At 45.1% G+C, this 23,105-nt stretch overlaps 1 protein-coding gene across 1 annotated transcript; it reads left to right on the top strand.

Moving 5' to 3' along the window:
• Nucleotides 1–585: 585 nt before the first annotated feature.
• On the top strand, nt 586–6,458 carry btbd3b (BTB (POZ) domain containing 3b). The gene is made up of 4 exons (XM_003964235.2): nt 586–1,546; nt 2,262–2,352; nt 3,805–3,923; nt 4,307–6,458. Exons 1-4 carry the CDS (start codon nt 1,236–1,238, stop codon nt 5,337–5,339), a joined length of 1,554 nt encoding a protein of 517 aa, XP_003964284.1. The 5' UTR covers nt 586–1,235; the 3' UTR covers nt 5,340–6,458.
• Nucleotides 6,459–23,105: the final 16,647 nt, after the last annotated feature.

The raw sequence follows: 23,105 nt of genomic DNA, 5'->3' as shown, positions 1-23,105 counted from the left end.
TGACATTTTTATTTAGGGAAATCATTTTTGAAGGGCTTCATAAATGCAGGATATGATATACTCTTTATCAAACCCTAGTAACAAACAAGCTAGCTCATTAGTGGGATGTTTTTCTTTCTTTTCATGCCGGTCTTGTGTTTGGAAAAGTGATAAGGGGCAGAAATCTAATCAAAGAAACAAAGACCCTCAAAATGCAAATTCATCTTTTTGTATGAATCTCATTAAAATGAATTACTGCTGTTAATGAACCCATGAATTAAACAAAGGTTGCCCTTAAAAATAAGATATGCATTTCCATTAACCTTTACAAGACAAACATTCCTTCTGTATGCCTACCGGATGTATGCTGAGCCCCTAGTCAAAACACAAACAGCAGAAAAATGGAGGTGCCCTAATAATGACAGTAACGATGACAATAATGATTAGAATAATAAGTAATGGTTGTCACTTTAATTGAGACATTGACTCTTGCATATTCAAGCATGTGCTTCACTAGGCTGCATTAGCCAATCATGAATGTGGGGCACTGCCATTGGTGGAGCAATAGAGCTGTAAGGAGTGGGGGGTGGATCTCTCTCTCTCCCTCTCCCCCCTCTCTCTCCCCCTCTCTCTCTCTCGCTCTCCCTCCTCTGGCTTCTCCCATTCAATCTCCGTAGTCAGCAGAAGGAGTGGATGGAGAGAGGAGCACCACAGCATCCACGCCGACATCCTGCAGATGCCTCTCCTCCCGGGGAGCGAGCCAAAGAAGTGCTGGAGAGGAGCGCGGGCCGGCAGCCAAAGGGAGACGGAGGCACAGGAGTAAACTAAAAACCAAAAGGACTGAAATGAAAGCCGCTGCCTGTGTGGGGACCGCCGCAGCCACACTAAATCTGGAGCTGTCGGACCAGCCCCCAGCCTAGCAGCGAGTGAGAGCGCTGAGGAAGAGAAGTGATTTGAAGAGCTGATCCCATCACCCTGGACAACCAGCGATGGGATTCCCACGAGCCCCTCCGTCAGCTGACCAAACTTCTCACAGGAAAAGTGCCTTTGGATTCCCAGTCTGAGTCCCCATTTACAGAGGAGTGAAGCAACTGAGACAGAGCAGAGATCATCGTTCCGTAGGTGCCCCCGCGCGAGGACTGCCCTGGCGAGTGCAGTCGATACCCCAGTCACCCCCAGTCCTCCATCGCACCTGCCTGCTCCTCTTGAATGACTTCTCTGCGTGCGCTCCCACTGCTCAGCAGTTGAACACACTCATGGTCGATGCCAAGGGGAGGAACATGAAATGTCTGACTTTCTTCTTGATGCTTCCAGAGTCGGTCAAAAGCAAGTCGAGTAAGAGCTCCAAGAAAGCGAATGCCAGCGGCAGCTCCAAGCTGCCCCCAGTCTGTTATGAGATCATCACCCTGAGGAGCAAGAAGAAGAAGAAGATGGCAGCGGACATTTTTCCCACCAAAAAGCCCGTGGCCAGCGCCACGGTGCAACACTACCAGCAGCAGAACCTCAACAACAACAACACCATACAGAACTGCAACTGGCAGGGACTTTACTCCACTATCAGAGAGAGGTGGGTGCAGCCAGAGAAAAACAGCCCGAATAACCTGAATAAAAGCCGTTAAAACAGCGCGCGGCACTTCCGCCTAATGCTTATTAAACTTGCATGACATGTGTGCAACAGTAAAGTATTATCAACAGTATGGTCTCCTCAGGGTGCGTGTGTGTGTGTGTGTGTGTGTGTGTGTGTGTGTGTGTGTGTGTGCGGTGGGTGTTCCCACCGCTCCGTCCTCTGCTGGGGGGGTATCTCTGTTTACACCCCCCCCCCGCTCCGGTGGACTCTGCCGCGCTGACACAACACAGGGCGGACGAGCGCCGGCTCGCTTTCCTGTACTGAAAGCACAATATTTACCTTGGCCTGTCAGTAAAGGACACCAGCTGTCCACAGCTAAAAGTCCGCTTTCTGTCCCGGCTTTGTTGTCCCTCCAGAACCCGATGGGTGGTATTTACCCGCCCCGCTGACATGTTCCACTACTCAATAATATATGAACACAGCTTTAATGTCAGAGGCATTTTTTTCACACTAGGGATTTTCCAGTCAGTCCATTGTCCCGTTTCCCAGTTTGACTTGGTTCATGTCAGGAAATCGGTCGGCTGTTGCCGTGTCATACTAAAAAACTCTCCGTCTCAGTCATTTAAATTGATTTTTTCCTTCTGTATCAGAGATTTTGCTTATTTTCCGCGGCTAAACTACACCTCTTTCTCCTTCTGCTTGTTTCCCTTCATAGAAACTCAGTCATGTTCAACAACGAGCTGATGGCAGATGTCCACTTTATGGTGGGACAAAATGGAAGGACGGAGCGGCTGCCGGGACACAGAGTAAGACTCCCATCAGCCAGTAACGTCACGGCAGCGGGGAGGAAATTAACAAATGAGCTATCTGCCCCGGTCTCCTTCGTATCAGATGAGCGCTAAAAACAATGGTGATCTTTGCCAGCTGTAATGGCACCACCGAGTCCTTTGTGCTCCCCTCTCATTTCTGCAGCCATGTGTCTTCTGGAGACAGTCCTCAATTATTTATGCAAATCAGGCGGAAGGACAGAGGCACAGCCAGGCAAGGAGGGATATCCTCTTCAGCAGTCAAAACGGCGGAGAGGTGCTGGCGGCGGCGGCGGCGGCGGCCTTTGTCTCAGCTGTAACGCAGCTTTTCACAGCCAACGCTGCAATTACTCAACTTTTAATCAAGCGCAGCCAGTCAGAGACAATTACAGCGATAAGGCAATGATGCATTCTGCTCCCCATTGCACACATTAGCGATACGTTTTCAGTCATTAACTAACAGCAACACAAATCTGAACACATCTGAACAAGTTCTTTGTTGCCTTAAATCCCACCTTTAGGCTGGCTCTGCTAGGATCTGAATATAGTATTTACACTAAATCGGCCAATGCTGCAGCTATGAGTTCGACTTGACCGTCCATCTCGCGTACCTATTTCTGTTCTTCCTGCCTTATCAGTGATTAGCAGGTGAAGTGCACGGTACTATAGAGAGCAGGGCAGAGAGGACACTAGAGTTAATGCTGAGGACAGGTGCTGGTGGGATGTGGTGGCATTTTCAGGCTGCAATCTTTATTGTGTCCATTTGGCAGGATGTCAGATACCCATTATGATTTAATTTACAACACTATGTCCTCCTAAGATGGAGGACATGGCTTGCAGCTGAACGCAGTAAGGCACAGGAGCATCTATGAATGCAAAGGGCCAAGTGGGGGCAGCAATTTTTCTTTAATATGCTGCTTTTATTTGGCTCTGAATCTGGATAGGGACTGTTTATCGACTGCCTGGAAATGGAAGAGATGTTCCCACCAGTACAAACACACAACTGAGCGCCGTCGTGGTGTAATTAGAGCAACGATGTCACTAAAATCATAATGGGTTGCGTCTGATTTCATCATAAGTTCAGAGAAGTCATCAATTACAGCAAATTGAACTCCTGCTTTGCCCGCTGCACTTGTGCTATTTGGCCTTTTTTTTTTTTACATGGACAATCTTGGTTATCAACTTTGTCCTCAGGGGAAATAAGGGTTTGATATTTTCTCATTATGTGAGAAAAGCAACAAGTTAAAGACCTCCAGTCATCACAATTTGTGCAGACTGGGCTATCCTTAAAGGAAAATAGATTTCTTAATGGGGGAAACAAGTGCTACAATTGAACTAATTTCTTCCCAACATTCTTCCCAACATTCCCTCTATAAACCCAGTGGCGGCTGAGTTTTTCTGAGATTCTTTTCGCTCACGTCGGCACCTTGTTTTCTCTCTTCCTCCCGACAGTATGTTTTGGCTGTGGGCAGCTCAGTGTTCCATGCGATGTTTTATGGCGAATTAGCCGAGAACAAGGATGAAATCCATATTCCAGACGTGGAACCGGCAGCATTTTTGGCGATGCTGAAGTAAGTGTTGTCTTCTGCAGCCCTTTTTTCAGCTGATCCTCTCACCGGCTCTTTTACTCTCATTACTGTATGTGCTGGAGAGCTTCATCAGTTTGATGGAAGTTCTTTACCACCTTTAAAAAAAGAACATTTTCTGTTTTTATTTTGATTCCCTTGTCTGTGTTTCATGCTGAATCACTTTATACTAACTCGGACATCCTGTTAGCCCCCCACCTCCTTCTATCAGTCTATATTTTAGATCTTCTGCCACATGAGGGACAAAATTGTCCTCTCCTGTGAGATTGGTTTGAGCTGGGATTTCTATTTCCAGGAAGGCTACAACTCTTAACACTTTCAACCCCTTTTCTGTAAAGCTGAGAGAAGCTTTTTCTTTGCATCGACAGGTACATTTACTGTGATGAGATTGACCTGAGTGCAGACACGGTCTTGGCTACTCTTTACGCAGCCAAGAAGTACATTGTCCCTCACCTGGCGCGTGCCTGCGTCACCTTCCTGGAGACCAGCCTGAGTGCCAAGAACGCTTGTGTCTTACTCTCCCAGAGCTGTCTGTTCGAGGAGCCAGAGCTGACGCAGCGTTGCTGGGAGGTGATTGATGCCCAGGCTGAGCTGGCGCTACGCTCGGAGGGCTTCTGCGACATCGACGCCCAGACCCTGGAGAGCATCCTACAGCGAGAAACACTCAACACTAAAGAGATAGTCGTATTCGAGGCAGCGCTCAGCTGGGCTGATGCTGAGTGCCAAAGGCAGGAGATCACATCGTCCACCGATAACAAACGCAAGGTTCTGGGCAAAGCCATATACCTGATACGTATCCCTACTATGGCTCTGGATGATTTTGCTAATGGAGCAGCCCAGTCTGGCGTGTTGACACTGTCAGAAACCAATGACATCTTCCTGTGGTACACGGCGGTCAAGAAGCCTGAGCTGGAGTTTATGAGTCAGCCCAGGAAAGGCCTGAGCCCCCAGCGATGCCACAGATTCCAGTCCTGTGCCTACCGGAGCAACCAGTGGCGTTACCGGGGCCGCTGTGACAGTATACAGTTCGCCGTGGATAAAAGAGTCTTTATCGCCGGGTTCGGACTGTACGGATCGAGTTGCGGCTCGGCAGAGTACAGTGCCAAGATCGAGCTGAAGCGTCAGGGAGTGCTGCTGGGACAGAACCTCAGCAAGTACTTCTCCGACGGCTCCAGCAACACTTTCCCCGTGTGGTTCGAGTACCCGGTCCAGATCGAGCCCGACACCTTCTACACAGCCAGCGTGGTCTTGGACGGAAATGAGCTGAGCTACTTCGGACAGGAGGGGATGACAGAGGTGCAGTGTGGGAAAGTGACTTTTCAGTTCCAGTGCTCCTCTGATAGCACCAACGGGACGGGGGTGCAAGGAGGGCAGATTCCCGAGCTCATCTTCTATGCCTGACGGCCCTGGTGTAAACATTTGACTAACTCCGTGCACTTATAGAGAGAAGAAAATGACCACTTACTGCTTCGTGTAAATCCGTGTTATTTATTTTGTCACTATGTTAAAAAAAAAAAAAAAAAAGCTCAGACCTGTGAAATGGTCTTGTGTGGTTTTTATTTCAGTGAATGATCCACTTAAGTAGGATCACACCCCTGTCTTAAATGTCAGAACGTCCAAATGTGTGGGTGAGCAAAAAAAACAACAACAATATGTTGCACTGAACGTGCATGTAAATATGAATATATGTAAATTCAGAAATGTATATGATGCCACACATGTGGCCAATGCTGTCCACTAAGAGGTTTATAATGAATAGGCTTCAATATGCTTATTATGTCTATGCTTGCATAGAATGCACATGTTTTTGCAGCAATATTTCACCTCATGTTATTCATGTCATGACTGAATTGGGCCACTGGCATCATAAAGGCTCCATCTCACCCACTGTCCATCTAAGGTTTAATCGATCATTTGGTCATTTAGGACGCACCAGCTCAAATGAGACACCAGAAACTGCACCAGTAGCATATTGTCCTGCACCTGCACCCGCATCCATCATTCCACCTTTAATTTCTACTAGTCTCAAACAGCTGTTTGCAGGAAATCTTCATTCATCGCGGTGAATTCTTGTGTTGCCTGTATTTGGACAGAGCTGCTCCCTTCCATCGACTGTGTAATGCTAACTGTTGTGGCACCCTGGTCTCTGTTTACAGCAGGATGGTGGGAGATTGCTTCAGTGTCAGACTTCTACTTCTCTTGAACTCCCATCCCCCAGTGTGATCTTCTCCCATCCGTATTTGCGGTAGATGCTACAGAATTGCACTGATGTTTACCACTGAAGTTCTTAAGATCATGTTTCACTATTTTGTTTTAATTTATGAGGCGCACCTTCTGTGGTTTGATTTTCTCTGCGACGTGGTGGATTTTTCTGCTGCGGGATGAACTCTCTCAGTCCTGTCTGCTGATGACGATGAATGGACAACGCTGAAGTTGCTGTCCTGTGTTTACGTGCTACAGTGCTGGGAGACCGACGAATGTGTACAAGTATTGATGCAAATAAACGAAACAATTGGTGCAAGTCGTTTGTACGTCTGTGGATTAATACAGGTGTCACCAGCGAGATATGTTAAATCAATATTTACAGGCAAAATCTTTTTCCTGCTCAGACATCTGCAAAGTCAGCGATGCCGGAAATGCTGCCGGGCAGGTTGCATCACGCAGATAATGGCTCCACAACATCGCAATCACACACTGCCAAGTAGGAAAAGATAGAAGGGGAATGAGATTAGCACGTGAAATATCGAAAACACGACGGATTCTCAGCACATCAGGTGTTCCAGTCAAGCTCCTTTTCCTCTTGTCTAGCTGCTGATGGGGGGAAAGACAGCAATTCCCTTTCTAAAGGAAATGTGCTGGTTCTAATTTAAAAGACAGCACGCTGAGAAAATGAATTGATTTAGAAATCTTCCACTAACCCTAACCCATTTCTGCATTTACTTTTATTCATTGAAGAATTAGGGGGGGAGCTAGTTCCAAATTGCATTCTGAATGTCATGTGGTGACATTGTTCCTGAAGCTGCAGATTCTTCTCCGCCCGCACACGTTGTCTTAAATAACACATCTCTAAATGATCACGATAAAACCATCGCTGCATCTCAAGGAGAACTGCGTCCCTCTGTGAAGGTTCGCTCAAATAGATGATAACGTCATGGAGCTTGCGGTGGGTATTTGATTAGCAAGGCACTCAATAATGCAGAGATCTGGTTTGACTCTGCCAATGAGCATGAGAGCTTTGATGAATTAAAGCCAGTCTGTTGGACGACTGGTGCTTCAGCCAGATTTTTCATGATTAAGGCACTAATGTTGCAAGCACGATTATTAGTCACGCTGGAAGTGACAGGGGAATATGCCAAGAGTCAGAAGTAGGCCTGCTTTCAAGGCTCCATCAAGCACACAGTGGAAGATTTCAATATTTGGTCAACCTTCCTTTAAAGTCCTTTGATCATTTTCTGCACGGGCTGAATGCAGTAAAACCTTTGTCATTTCAAATTCTGCCAGATGATTTGTCAGAAAGATAACGGAGAAAACTATATTTTCTCTGTTTTTAAAACTCTAATGAGCATAGACCTCCACCTGGCCTCTCCAGCTAACCCCAAAAGCTTCTGAAAGGTCATAATTTGAAATGTAAATTGAAGGAGTTTAAATCAAAAGAAGCAGGAGGCAGCATCTGTTATTATGAGCATTTAACTGACTAGGTTGGTTTTCGCTCTCAGCTCATGAAACACAGCTTGGAAAGATCTCGTGTGCTGTGTTGAAAAAGGGGATCTGACCCTCCCTGGTGGCCTCTCACAATAGTTCGGTGAGTATTTTCTGTCTTTTACACCAAAGGAGATGTATAATTTCACCATTTGATTCTTCAATTTTTAATGGTATGTATCCATGTGTCATTTCCCTCCAAAATCTGCTAATAACATCAAACGGTTTTCAGGATTTCTCACACTGAATTTCCTCAAAGATCTCAATAAATAATTTAAAGTGTTTTCAGATTTGCATCTGTTGACCAGAGTATGTGATGACATGTGTACCTTAGCCCTAATCCCAAATTAGAGCAGGTGAGGGGAATCTGGGAGACATTGGTCGTCTTTCCCATGAATGTCTCACTGAGGTCTTAATTACTGTTCAATAGGAATTAAGGATAAAAAGATCCAGTCTGTCATTAGGGAGGGCTGTGGATTACAACTGATCAACATTCTTAATACGACGCATCGTTCCAAGCACAGATAAGAGTGTGAGAAGCAGCTCGGGGCCGGAGTGGGATGCTGGAGTCAGACAATGTTCCACCATCGGTGCCTGGAGACGAGGCTGAAGATGGTTTACTCGTAGCAGCCCGAAGCAGCCTGAACCTGCCCGGACTGTACCTGTGTGTGATTTGGATCCCGTGGCAGATTTTTGCATCTGATAATCTTAGAATTTCATGATAAAATGCTTTAGGCGACCAGTGTTTGGCTAAATTCAGCAGTGGACAGTGTAGCCAGCGATGGGTGACGTGTGAGAACTTTAAACTTCAGACCCACTATGCAGATGGAGGAAAACAATGCCTCCATGACTACTTCTGTCGCCTCCATTTCACCTTCTCGGCCTCTAAAGAACTGCCCAACAAAATCAATGTCAATGATCCATCTCGGAGTTATTGCTTATGGTCGGGCCCTTTTTTGGATGCATGGCAGGGTTTTTCTTGCCACTGTGCTTCCCACTTATCTAGTGTATTTATCTATTCATTGGTAGCATCAGAGCTAAATCGCTCCAAAAGGCTGACGGACCAGCTTTTATGTGGGATTAGCCTGTTAATCGTGGTGTCACTCAGCGTCAGAAGGATCAATATGGCTGAGATTTCTGGGGGTAGTCGGGTATCGGGTGAAACATGCTTGCCTTAAAAGAGTAGCCGCATCATTTCCTTTTTTTCGTTGGACAATGGGAGCTGCAGAGCTTATCCAGAGATCCAGTGATGGCGATTCTGGGAACAACCTCAAAGTGATGTGTACTACCAAAAATATGGGTAAATCGTCTAAATGTATATTTATCCTGTGAAAAAGCATTCCAGAAGGTACACTTTGGCAAAAGTAGTTCTCACACGTGCACGTTGAAAGCCGGTTTTGATGCTGATGTGTTATGCAAATTGAGCTATTTATTCACACAACCGTGGAGTCGTACATACCTGTCACCCACAAACCCTTACGGTGAGGCTTGATCAAAACCTCCAATGTTGGCAGCTTCCCACAGAGCAGGGTGATGAGGGCTGAGCAGGCTACTTTTCTATGTACTCTGGAGCCTCTTTTCATACTGAAGCATGTCCTCCAAGGCAGCACCGTGGCTTTGATTGTATGGAGTAAAGGGCCCTCCTTTCCCCAGGGTCTGATATAATGAGGCTGAGCGTACTACACATGATCTGCAGCTCTCTCAAACAAGATACTTGAAACAGCCCGGGCCTGAAACGGAACAACAGCACTGGTTTGTCCCTACACACGGTCCAGCTCCATCTGGGCCGGCAGACGTGCTGAGGGTGATGTGTTTTACAGCACGTTAGATAGTTCCAGAGAGCGTCCATTCACGACCTGAACGCTGCCTTTCCAGCCTAATTATTTCCTCGATGTACAAAAGAAGCAGACTTTGAATGAGCACATTCGTGGTTTGCATTGTATCTGTTTTTCCATATTCAGACACTATCTGCTGGAGAATCTTATCACTTAGCAGCAGGGAGTCTGGCAATCAAGACAGACGCTATACAGGCATAAATAAAAGTGTTTGTCCCACAAATCCGCAGTCAGCACAATTTCTCTGTACAGGATGCGTCCCGCTTCCCAGAAGAGCCAATTAATTTTATTTTATGAATGCCTGTTTCCTCTCCTTTTGACCTTCAACAGACGGAACAGTTCTCAGCAGGCAAATTCAGTCTCAATCACTGGAAGTAATAACAGTCAAGATGCTACGAAGGGATCTGAAACCCAACTGGGTGGGCAAAAGTACAGCTTTATCTCTTGTTTCTGACCTTTTCTACGTCTCGTTTAGCAAAAACCGTTTAGCCCTCCATATCTCGGTGTCGACACAATTAGTATCGCTCGCGATAGCCAACCGCCAGGGTGCATTCTGCTCTAATACATAATGACAACACTCGTATTCCGCGTAAATATGCTAATTCCTTTGTTAATCATAGAATAAGCAGCGTGAATTCACAGCGGCGCGGCATCTCTGCGATCTGTCTACGTAAACATCCCCACAGCTGCGAGATCCTGGCATAATTGTCAAGCTGGTGATGATTCTGATGTTGGTGAAGCAAACAATCTTTTCCTCATCTTACCATTAACGGAGATAATTAGCACCAGCTGCCTCGGCTGTCAGGGATGGAAAGACAATTTCAGAGGAGCTTTAAAGCATCAGACGGGACCTTTTGTCACGTTTTAGAAGAAGGAAAACGTCAGCGTGGGCTTAAATGCAGGGTGACAGAAAATGGCTGCACTTTGGCAGCAAACAACACTGATAGTTTCATTTAATTGGCAGGTGAGGTTGAGAGGAGGAGAAGTCAATGTTCTGCCCAGTGGTGTGAAAAAGTGTCCGGTCCATTCCGGATTTTTTGCACGTTTTTTTGCACTTAAAGGTTTCAGAGCATCAGGCCAATTGAAATGTTTGTCAAGGATATCACAAAAAACAAGTTTAAGTTATGTCCTTTGCAGAATTGTTGTAATTCAGCCACACTGGAGGGTTTTCAAGCACCTTTTGAAGGTCCTGACGTTGACCAGGCCACTCCAAAGTCTTCATTTTGTTTTTCTTGGGCCGTCCAGAGGTGGACTTGGATCATCGTCCTGCTGTGGAACCCAAGTGAGCTTCAGCTGAAGGTCACGAAGGCTGACGTTATTCCTCCTTTTTTTTTTTTTTTGGTAGACATCAAAATTCATGGTTCCACTTAACACAACAATTCTTCCAGATCTTGAAGCAGCTTAATCTCATCAGTCCACAGAGTATTTTCTCAAATGTCAAGATGTTTTCTGACAAAACTGTTTGCCCAGCAGAGGTTTTTTGTTGGAACTCTGCCACGCAGGCTATGTGTGCCCAATCTGGTGGAATTATGAAGTCTGACCTTCACTGAGGCACCTGAGACCTGCAGTTCTTTGGATGTTGTTGTAGGGTCCTTTGTGATTTCTTGATGAGTTGTAATTTTGGTTGTACCTCCTGGAAAAGGTTCCATGTCTTTGTGGATAAGGGCTCTCATCGTGGTAGCTGGAGTCCCAAGATTTAGAATCCCAATCCCAAACTGGAGTCCCAAGCTTTAGAATCCAAATCCCAAACTGGAGTCCCAAGCTTTGGAGTTAGTTTTAGAACCTTTTCTAGACTGATAAGACTGAAGGACTGAGTTTCTCATTTGTTCCATCATTTTTTTTGGCTCTTGAACATCTTCTGGTCTGATTCCCTTTGTCAGGCAGGTCCTATTTAAGTTGCACCTTCGTTAAAAAACAGCTTTTTTTAAAATTTGTGTTATCTTTGTAGAAAATGTAAATTTGTTTCGTGATCTCAAAGATTTTGACGAGCCTGCAAAAATAAAGAAATCAGGAAGGAGCAAACCCTTTTCACACCACCGTCTGTTGTGTCAGACTGTAAGACGTGAACACATTTTTAACATTTTTCTACCTTTCAGATCCATACTCTTCCATCATCTCCATCAGTAATTGGAGCTTTTATCTCCACCTCTCATTCAGAGAGAAGCATTTGCGTCACTCTGAGCTGCTGGAAATGATAACAGGTCACCAGAAACAAAAGTTTCATTTTTAAAAACAGAACGATCGGGCCCACTCCATGCGCCCCAGAGTATGTGAGCAATTATTTTATTTATAATTAATATGAAATGCAGACAACATTTGATGGAAGTGGAATATTGTGAGCTGGTGACGCTGCACGTGTGCGTGGGTGGAATTCACAGCGATGTGTAAGGACCTTCTGAACTCAATATTTATCTTAATGGGAGTGTGAGGAATAAAGGCTGGACAACCCGTCTCATACCTGCAGAGATCACTTCAAGGTTTAGAAGAATACTAAAGTACGTGAGGTGCTGGGACATTTTCAGAGAACTACTGACGTGCCCTTGAGCAAGTTACTGCACCCCTAAATGCTCAGACAACTTACCAACCCTGACCCACCTTCGTTAATGACGGCACATACATGTGTTCATTATGTCTTCACGTGTCCTGTGTGTAATAAACAGTGTAAAAAAGCAATTCCCTCTGTTGTATTAATAACATCTTTCTTCTCTACAGGGGGGACGTGACACCCTGCAGCTGGTTAGTTGGTCAAGGTCAGTTTTTATACCAAAACCATGACAGAGTGAGAAAGAGAAGACAGGACACATCTTTTAAGGATATTGTCAGTATGCAGGACCCAGGAAGTGCATCAGTGTCATCGTCCTCCCTGATGCTGTGTGTGACATCACACACTCCCACCTACTCACTGAACAGGGAGCAGGCTGGAGTGGCCGACGTGCTGCACTCACTGATAAGCTGAACATTCACTTTTGGACCTAAGCCAGTGCATTTAGACACCATCATATTCGCACTTAATAAATATGTTCCAGATCCACATCAGCGCTGGTCGAGTTCTCCTGATAAATAAATATACAACACCCTGAGTGTTTGTTGATGTAATATTCTGACATAAATATGATGGGATATATCGCTTGGTTAGGGAGTATTGGCTGTATACTACTTTTCACAATGCATTATGGGATACATGGAGTGCACTAAATAGGATACAATCATCCTCACTTAGCATTCACCCCCCTACAGAATGCCTCCCTAGTTAGTGCACTGGGGGTAATTTTGGACACAGCTAAAGTGTACAGGTGATCCACACTGTGTCACAGTGTGAAGAGGTCAAGTCCCTACCTCATAAAGCGATCCTCATCCAGCCCACAGCCTGGGCCAGATGAAAACCCGGTATTTCCAGCCACATGTGCTGCATTTCTTCCTTCGGGTTTTTGTTCAATTTCGGCACAAAAGAGATATAAAGAGAAATAAAAAAAGGAACAAATGAGAGACGGAACAAAACCACATTTTAACACTGCCATTGCCACTTCCTGTGAACAGCAAGATTAACACTGTAGATCCACCACCTTGTGTTGAGGTAGATTTGGAACACCGCAGGGCAAAAGGCTAATTACATTTTTTATGTCTTCACCAAAGAAAGAACAGAAACGAAGGCACGCAGCTTTAATATTATCTCGCTGCACTTGCAAAGTAAGCAAATGTGTTGTAAAAGTGCATGGCTGGGGGATGAGCAGTGAGACTGTAAGCAAGACACTATGTGAATAATTAATATTTTTCATCAGTGTCTTCCTGTCCATCCTTCTATTGCTAAAAGAGGTACATAAAATATAAAAAGGCCAAGTAAGCCGTTTTTGCAAGATTGGAGTGGAGGGGATTTTCCCCAAGTGTGCACTGCTGCACCTCTCATCAGCACTTATAACCGCCGGGAGGGGGAGGGGCGGCCGGATTTCCATTTCTCAATGATGAAATTCTTTTCATCATTCCTCTTTTGCATAACAAAGGTGCATAAAATGCATTATATATGGAAAAGCACAAGTGTGAGCCACCATAAAGACGCACGCCTGATGCTGGTTTCTATTTCCAGGAATAAACTCTGTCTAGTAATACGAAATTCCCCGTCATGGCAAACGTGCACAATCACTTGTCATTTGACGGGAATGTGCATTAATATTTTGTCCAGTGAACACAACATGTGGGGTTGACGTGAATACAACGTTGGTGCACCTGTATCACCATTGTGTCGGCCTCTCACACTTTAGTGAGGCGCACAGACGGAGCTGTAGGTTTGGAATATTTCACCAGGACTCTATTATGCTAGTAAAAGGAATTGGTGTGTGTGTGTGTATGTGGTGTGTGTGTGTGTGTGTGTGTGTGTGGGGGGGGGGGGGGGTGAAGATCCATCCCCAAAGACAAAGAGGCATCCTGGGGGAGCCTCTCAATAACAGGCCTGACAGCAGATGACAAGTGGTAGTCACCTGTGATTGAAATGGCAGATTGGGGGTGTAAGGCCACACACACACACACACACACACACGCACACACGCACACACGCACACACGCACACACGCACACACACACACACACACACGCACACACGCACACACACACACACACACACACACACACACGTGCGCACGACTCTGCAGACGACAGAGCAGGAAGTACTAACAGAACTCAAATGCAGCAAAACAAGCAAGTAATTAGAATAGTTACATTAAAATACAACGTGTGCGTTTGTTATTCCCTTTGAAACCAGAGCAGGCAGCCTGGCTGCTTCTAAAAAAAGAGCGGAGGCAGTTTGTTTCCATGAGAAATATTAAGGGTGTGGGAGGCAGAGCATATGTGCTGGCTCCACGCAGCCCCTGATAAAAGCATCTTTTTCTCAGCGCCATTGTGGGTTCGTCTCCAGCTGAATTAACCGTGATTAACGGCTTCAGATGTTTCTCCATCTGAATGTGTATCATTAGTATTTAGATCAAGCTGATGTCTGATTAGGGCTGAGAGGATGGGGAACACCCTGCGTGCTACAGGCTCCTCTGCAGGCAGCAGGTGAAGCGCTTTTTGTCACTTGCTGAAAGGAACGCTTTAAAGATGGAGAATTATTGTTCAGGTGTATTTTAATGAGGAGATCAGCTGCCTGGGTGGGACGTCATGGCTGCGCAACCAATTATGTGGCTTCTACCAGCCATAAAAATGAACAAGACGTTCCAGAGGTAATACTGCGCAGTCTAAAATGGCGCAGATGGGTAATTGTGGCTTCCTGCCCCTGACTATGTATCATAGCAACATTAACAAAATCTTGTGTGCTGAATTAATGCGCAACAGATTTTTGAGGTCTGGGAGATCAGTAGCTAAAAAGTAGCGCCGGCAGATGAACAGGCTACCTGTGGTTTTACTGGTTCCAGTTCAGGGTTGTCTCGGGTTCATCTCGCCAAACACCAAGATTGCTTTTAAATGTCGTGATAATTTTGTGACACTCCGATGGTCCAATGTCAGATCCAGAGTTTGGTTCCAAACGATGGACGTGAACGCGGGTGGGCCGATGCATTAGATAAATTATGCTTAAGCACTACTTTTCGAGTCATTCGGATATTCAATACAGCACGTCAGGACTTCAAGAAGATTTGCAGGATTAGGGGTTGTAAGCCGGGCTGGATCGATATATGGATCCACGCTGCACCAAGAGCTGCATTCAATTTCCCAACTCTTAGATGCACCTGAAGGTTAATATGGTGCTTTGTTAATCTCTTATCTTCTGTTGTCTAAAACTCTCTGCCTCTCTCTCTTTGGAACCTTTCTGACTACTTTATTCCTCCCCACATATGCTGGCGGCACTCGGACAACTCTCTTGATTAAAAGGGCTGCATTTCTGGCTGGGAACCATCAATACTGGAGATCATTTTCTAATTAATAACGCTGTGACACTAATGAATTCAAGGAGAGGCCGCCGCTCATTGCTAGTCAAGTAGATCATTTCTAGGCAACAGTGCCATCCTTCGTAAATTAGGTTGGTCTCCACGATGACCTTGTAACCACCGAAACCCCGCCCACGACCGCAGCATGTTTTAAGAGGTCTTCTTATTATACCCACTGGCAGTCTGGCTCCCATCTCTCTGTGATCACTGCTTTCATATTCTGGGGATGTTGCAGGACTTATGGCTGTGTGGAAATGAAATTTCTCTCCTGGGATATCTGGGATACTCCTCTGGTGTGGCACACACCGGGCTGCCAGTGGAAAGGACAGCAGCATTACGTGGCTGTAATGAAACCCCATAATAACATATGTTTTTATTCATATCAATCTACAATGTTTCCTGTTGCTTATCGTGGTTCATGCAGAGCAACGGAGGAGATTTGGTTGCCATTCTCAACTATAAATGAGAGAATTATGTGGTCACCAGCAACATGAAGTGTTACCATGTTTGTGGCGCAATCACGACCTGCCTGACTGTGTTTATAGAAACGCAGCTCCAGCCGTTGAATTCATACATCCTAATCTTTGCTGAAATTGAACAGCAGGGCCAGAAAGCAGCTGATACAGTTAGGAGGAAGAAGATTAGCTGCAGAGGGGTATTTTTTTTTGCTGCTGTAAGCTATTTTACTGTAGGTGGAAAACTAATGGCGAGGGAAACAATGACTCCAGATGTGGAACAGCTTCAGCGAACACGGGGACAAAAGTGTCATTCGCTGAAATACCTTACCAGGTGAAAATGTAAGATAATACTTGTCGCTCCAGACATAAATGCTCCTTTCTCATTCTAACACGTCTTATTCGGCATGTATTATTAGCAGCGCGCTGCCTGACTCTTCCGGGAAAAAGTCCATTTCTATTAAAGTTGACATTTCTAGCAGTTTAAAAGTCATTTTTATGCTTTTTTTCCCCCTCATAATACAGTGAAAAGCGCACCAACCAAATGTTCCTACCCATGCTGCATTAACAAAGAAAAGAGTTGAAAAGGCTCAGTTTGGTTGTATTATGGTACGGCTATTTCTGCCCTTGTTAACTTCCAGAGGACGCCTCATTGGTCAAGGATTGTGGGGCGAATCTGGTTTCAGCTCCATTTAGAACACTTTGGGATGATGTGCTTTCATCCTGATTGCTCCTCCACTGTAGCCTGCGTAGGACCACTGGCAAAAGCTGCAACGTGATACAGGTGCCCACCACTTCAATATCAAAGAAAAAGAAGGTGCACAGAGACTTTTTTTAAAGACGAACAAATGTTATTTCATCCAAACCAATATTATACTGCTCTAATGGTACATTTAGTTCGACCCTTCCCAGCATCCTGCTCAGTTGAACTGTAGCTTAAGTAGAGCTAATATTCCTAGAAACCACCAGCACACACATGCACACACAAAATCCCATTAACCTCCATATCACTCAGTCTAAAAAGGTGACAAAATTCCGAAGTGCTAGTCTCCTCTCCATGTCCAATTTCAATCCTTTTCACCTTGGCTGTCCCCTCTGCAGCACCAGCATATTCTCACCTCTGCTACCGCTGATTCTGCAAAATTGGAGAAAGGGACGAAGCGTGAGGGTGGGTGTGTGCTGCATGTGTGGAGGTGTTTCTGTAGTCATAAAGAGCAGCACGTGCGTCTCGGTGGGGGTTTGAGACGCACACGTCTCTATCGGTCAATATCTCAATGTTACCACTTTGCTCTGTGCTGTCTGATGAGGGACATTCCAGGAAGCAGGTTTACAGGCAGAATAAGGCCTCAGAGCATGTGTTTGGTCTTATCTGCTCTGGCATAAAGGTCTTTATATATCAGAGTAAGATCCTGGCTGAGAGTGTATTCAGCAGGACCTTCAGCCCTGATATCCCTCATCCCTAACTAAAAACATTAATTCAGACTCGCACTGTTCTCACAGACCTCACATTTCCTCATCTCCTTTCCTCACCCCCTTCCTCCCGGTGGCAGATGAAGAAGCTCCTGGGGTTGGTGCCTAAGTAATTGAAGAACGCTTCAGAAACATGCAGATGAAGCGGGGTGAGATGGAGAGCAGTGAAAGTGGAAGAGGAAAACGGACTAATTATCCACCGCCACCCTGTTTTTTCTTCCGATTCATTCTGCTTGGCTCTGACATGGCCTGAGCTGCACAGCGTCTGCTTCTCCTCTGGTCATAATTAGGTGCAGTAGATAGAGCTGAACAGGGATTGATGATCACATAAAGGCCCGCATGAGGACAGGGTTCAGAGCAAATCCTGGGCTTTGATGGAGGGGGGTTAAGAGCACTTTTCAGCACATTTCTCACACATATTACATGAAAACGCCCCGTGAGCTACCTGACAGGATACTCATACGCTTAAATGCAAAGGAAACATGTGTGATAACTTAGAGATGTGAAAGACAATCTTCAAATGCTGCATAATTTTTTTTTTTTTTTTGCATTTCTTTATACAGCAGGTGATCAAAGGCCAGGGTGGGTTGACCCAAATAGTGCAGAAATATCAGAGATATTATTACAATGCAATGAGAGAGAAGCAATTTCAAGAAGGTGACATTCATTTCCTTTCAGGTGGGGTGGGGGGGGGGATGAGATAGGCCATCTGGATTTTAATATATCTAAGACTGTCAGAGCCCATCAGCACCCAGCAGATGCTGGAATGTTTGGAAATATAATGTAGCTGACGGCATCACTTACTTCACTTATTGGTTTGGGGTTCAATCCGGTTAATTTGTGCAATTATATTTCTTGTGTTCCGTCGTTAGCTGGTGGTGAGATCAGTCTTCCACCTGGGTGTCATTCCCAGGATTGCCCTGATGTTCTCCACCTGCTCACCTGTTGGTTCTGTCCCTCCCTCGAGTGTTATGAGCCATGTTGGTTATGGTCTTCAGCTCTGTTCAGACTACAGTTTTAAAATCTCCCAGGTTTCTGACATCGGGTCACAGCGCACCCATAAAGTGTATGTTTACTGAACAGCTCGGCACATTTACAGGGCTTTTTTGGGATTATTGTCCTCTTGTTGACAACAGCAGAACTGAGGAATACCTGCAGGTTTTGCTGCAGCCGCTCTAACGATGTGATCTCAAGATTTGATTGTTTGTTTCAAAGTGAGGCGGCCCAGACGAGAGCGGATCGAAGAGGTAAAGATGTTGCAAAGACTCCATCTGATGGAATCTGAACCACAGACGAAGACCCAATGACGCCTTGCAGCCGTTGCTCACCTGTGACCCCTGGAGGCTGTTGATTGTCCTCACGCCTCACTTACTCAGGTTAGTTACTCAATAACAGAACATAATTATTCTAAAACTGATCGTGACGGCTGACTTTCTGCCAAGTTGCTGCACATCTTTGTGCTCCATCAGCAGAACAAAGATGGCATCCAGTTGTGCTTCATGATTTCCTGTATCCCCTCATAAAAAAGTCAACCCTGGCCTGCAGTCCTGACTCTGTGAAATGCTGCTCTAAATCACAGTTCCACACATCTGCCCTTTCAGCTGCGTCGGTCTGTGGCATCAATCAGATAATAACCTAACTGAGCCCTGGTTTCCACCAGTCTGTCCTCAATTTTGTGTTGCTTTTTACTGTCGCTATTATTTCTAGTATTAAGAATCATGCAGCAGGTCTCTGCTCCACAAATATGTGTATAATTTCTGCTAAAGGAAATATTATCTTTCACAAACATTCACACCTCCTAAACCCTAAAATAGTGACAGGGAAAGCTTTGTTGAACTTTCTTCCCATGGTTTAGTCGCCCAGTGCAGCTAAGGAAAATTCAGTGCCACCCTTCTTGAAAGGGGCCAGACCGCTCTTATCGCCCCAGCACAAGACCGTAGAGGGGTAATAGGATTGCTTCTCGGGGCCTGTGCAGACTCCCAAATTCATGAAAGCAGAGAGGAGCAGGTAGGGAGGATGTGTTCTCCTCACTCCATAAATAACCCTACAAAATTGCAAGCTTTGGAGGGTCAGTGGGACCTAAGTCCAGCAGTGTGTATCTGGATACAGCCTCTAATCCTGCAGCCCAGAAAACCCAACAGCACAGCAGTTATAGCAAAATGTCATCTCTGCAGAATGGAAGCCTGCGCCTGCGTTTACGAGCTCTCAGAGAGAGAGGATGAAAAGAGGAGAGAATCAACGCGGGTGTGTGGGGTGGGGTCATTTTATAGATTGTACTCAGCGCCTCAGTGGTGGACACCCTCATTTTCCTCAGTCCCCAGCAGCAGCACATCCACTTTGTGCTCAGAGAAAAGAAGATGAAAGCAGCACTGGGCCAAACTGAGGTGTGTGTGTGTGTGTGTGTGTGTGTGTGTGTAGGTGGGGGGCAACACACAGAGGGGTTTTAGACCTGCAGCTGGATTTTCATTGTTGGTCAGCAGCTGCATTTGACTGCTGCAGTTGGAGTAAGAGCTGGAAGAATAAATCCAGGGTAACAGTGACTCCCTGTGATTTGGAATTGTAAACCGGTGGAACTCAGGTGAAACATTACTTTTCCCTTCAGCCCAGGGCAGCTTTTAGTGCTGCTGGGAAACAATTCCACCTGTCGGCTCTAAGCTGTGTACGTTAGCGAGACTGAAATAGCCACGTTTGTTCTTTTGATAGAAAATACAGGAGGTAGCCTGAGGCAGTCGGGAGAGGGCGCGAGGGCCTGGGCGAAGATTTAAGGTCAATATTGAGGCAGACACAGTGTTCTTATTCTACACTGACATCAGTTCACTTAACCTTGCTTACATAACAGTTTAATTTTTTTAACTATGCGTGCAAAAATGGCCCAGCCATAAGTTTAAGGCCTCGGAACAGTTTGGTGCTCACACTTTTATCCTGCTTGGAAACCACCACGAAGAAGAAAGAAAACTCTGTTTTGAAATTATCATTAAATAGTTCAAACTGTAACGTAAGGAACCACCAATTCTGGACATGACCCACTGCAATGTGAACAAATCAGAAACAGAAAGGCATCACCCTGACCTTGATATTTATTTTTATTTCCAAGGACGCATAGCGTGGCGTGGAGCTGCCAATCTCCACCCGCTGGATGTAAACATGAGATTTAGTTTACTTGCCACTATCAGTGATTTTACCACAGTAAAAGGTTAACGCATGTAGCAAGATAGTGTTGAAGGCCACTTGTTATATTAAAAAAAGAGAATGGTGAATGATCAACTAGAAGTTCACTCTTGAAATCCTGTTTTCAAACCTCTCTGCATTTTAAGTAAAGACCTGCTGCTTTTTAAATAAAGATCTCAGCATCAGAGATTTATTATGTATATAATGTGGTTCCAATCAGCGCGACGTAATTTCATTTTCCATCATTTTGAATAGCAACTGTATTTTCTCATCAAACCAGAGCTGTGCATCAAGCTGGAATCAATCTTGAAATGCACACGCATGAAATTATAGAAGCATTCATGGCTTAATGAGATTGCCAAATAACGGACAGCTCTGAGTCACAACGGACGCGGCTCGGCTTTTCCCCTCATTCGCTGCATTCGAATTTATTTCATGACAGGCCTGATGTGATAAAGTGACACGTGGCAGGAGATGGCTGTCAGGAGGAGACCGAGGCTTTCATCAGGCTGCATTTCGGAGGCTATCGGGCCTTTTGATCTGCTCGCAGCACGCCTATCACACTGTGAGGGTCAAAAGCCCAAACGCTGCACCAGCAGCCATTTTATCATGTGACTGACAGTGATTCCCCATACACAGTTGGCATCAATACCATAAATGTCTTGATAAAACATCTTCTCTGGGGAAAAAATCTTTCAGAAAATGCATTAAAGACAGAAAAACTGCTCCATGTAATCAGGGAGATAATATAAAGGACGTTCTCTCACGGCTCAAATGCATCCTGGAAGCTTCTATCTAATAATGTGACAGGTTTTGTACTAAATATGATACCTATATATTTGTTGATGAACCTAATGTTTACAGGTATGTTATAAATCTGCTAATGAGGAGTTCACTTGGGAGCTGCTCTCTGATGTTTAAATGTGCCAAACACTTTTTACACATAAAAAAAATATGGATTTTTAAGTATAAGATTTTTAAATATGGTTATTTTTAAGTTCTGGTTCTGGCAGGTTTTGGTGGCCCCTTGACAACCTGAGGGGTTTTTATAGTCATCAAAAGACTCCACTTCACTGGCTCATAGACCCTCTCTGTTGCTCCGTATGGATCAACTCTGTTTTCATTTACATTTTGTCTCAGCTTGTCACATGAAAGTTCTCTCTGTTGTCGTCTTCTGACACTTCCAGTGTCAGGTTTGACTTTTGTTATCCTTTGTACAATTGCTTATTTCCAATTGTGAGGTTTCTCTTGATAAACTGTATCCAATTTTTATGACTCCTCTTCCTTCCTTCCTTTTTTAGCTTGTCCTGTTGCTACTTTCTTCTCGCTAGTGTGCAAGAAACAGACATGCTGTACGTTGGGCGAGCTTATGCTTGAAGACACACAATCCTATTAGGAATTGGCTCAGCGATGCTGGTTTGTTGCCAATCAAAATATTACAGTCTGTTCACCAATATAATGAGCAAGAGCCACAAATAAAACAAAGAGACTTATTTACATGTCTGCATGGCTACACTGGAACAAAGACACCCAGGTGACACCTGAAGCTGTTTACATTATCAGCGCGCGTGTGTGCGGGCGTGTGTGTTCTTGTAGCCACTCTGCAACAGAGACCGCTCTCGTGGTTAAGTGATGGCTTGGCTAATGTAAGCTAACAATCTGATCAGGATTCAGCAGGAGCTCCGTGTGGAGCCTGACGTCTGCTGGGGACCATCTATCAGAGCTAAATGGCAGATGGTCTTCTCTGTAGCCGAGCAGGAAGTGCACTAACACAATCGTTGGAGGAACACGGGGAGCCATCTACCTGCTGATAATCCACTTATAAACATACAAAGCTGCTTTAATCTGCCTGCACACCCTGACGCTGGAAGACAAGGCCGGGCTCCAGGCTGCAGGCTCACCATTGATCTACTGATCTACTGCACACATGTTGGCTGGGACGGAATGGTAAAAAGATCCCGTCACTCCCAATATGTCAGGGCACGTTGGGCATAGCTCACGTTCAAAAAATAACCAATTAATCATTTCTGAAGTTTCTACCTGTCTTAATAAATGCAAGTTCATTATATGCAGGTAGTGATTTCATAAAATAAGGAGAATAAGTGCAAAATAGATGTAGAATGGAAAAATCTGACATCATTAGCTGTCTATAACAACTAATATGATGTAAATCTGTGACAATAACAGTCGTATATCAATACAATAAAAAGGATAAAATGTAAACAATAGAAATTCACAAAGCTAACGGAGCCTTTCTTTTTTAGGATAAGTAGAACTTAAAGAAGAATGTCTGAGTGGCTCTTCAGCCAGTTCTTCCTGCTGCCGGGGAGCCATTAATCAACAGTCACAGATATTGTGGCGCTCTGGTTTGAGTGAGGTGTCTGTTTCTGCCATTAAGCCCGGATCAAAATGCATGAACTGTTACTGAGAGCTCATCTGTCTTCTCATGTCAGTGCAGCAGCTCTGGAAGGAGGAGGTGTCAGATAGGAATGAGAAGCAGAGGAGGAATAAACAATTAACGTGGAGACGGCGTGGAACTCAAGGGGGGGGGGTCCACAAAATGAAGGCAGGTGCAGCATCACATCCTTCCTGTCAGATGGCTTAAAAGACGGGCGGAGGAAGAGTGTT

This window comes from Takifugu rubripes, chromosome 4, assembly GCF_901000725.2.
Source record: "Takifugu rubripes chromosome 4, fTakRub1.2, whole genome shotgun sequence".
Taxonomy (NCBI): domain Eukaryota; kingdom Metazoa; phylum Chordata; class Actinopteri; order Tetraodontiformes; family Tetraodontidae; genus Takifugu; species Takifugu rubripes.
This window is presented reverse-complemented; position numbering and strand designations above follow the sequence as displayed.

Bases quoted from the DNA above. Each gene is read 5' to 3' on its own strand.
- btbd3b (XM_003964235.2), top strand. From the start codon at position 1,236: ATGGTCGATGCCAAGGGGAGGAACATGAAATGTCTGACTTTCTTCTTG. The intron at 1,547-2,261 runs GTGGGTGCAGCC...TTCCCTTCATAG, and splicing joins TACTCCACTATCAGAGAGAG to AAACTCAGTCATGTTCAACA. The intron at 2,353-3,804 runs GTAAGACTCCCA...TCCTCCCGACAG, and splicing joins AGCGGCTGCCGGGACACAGA to TATGTTTTGGCTGTGGGCAG.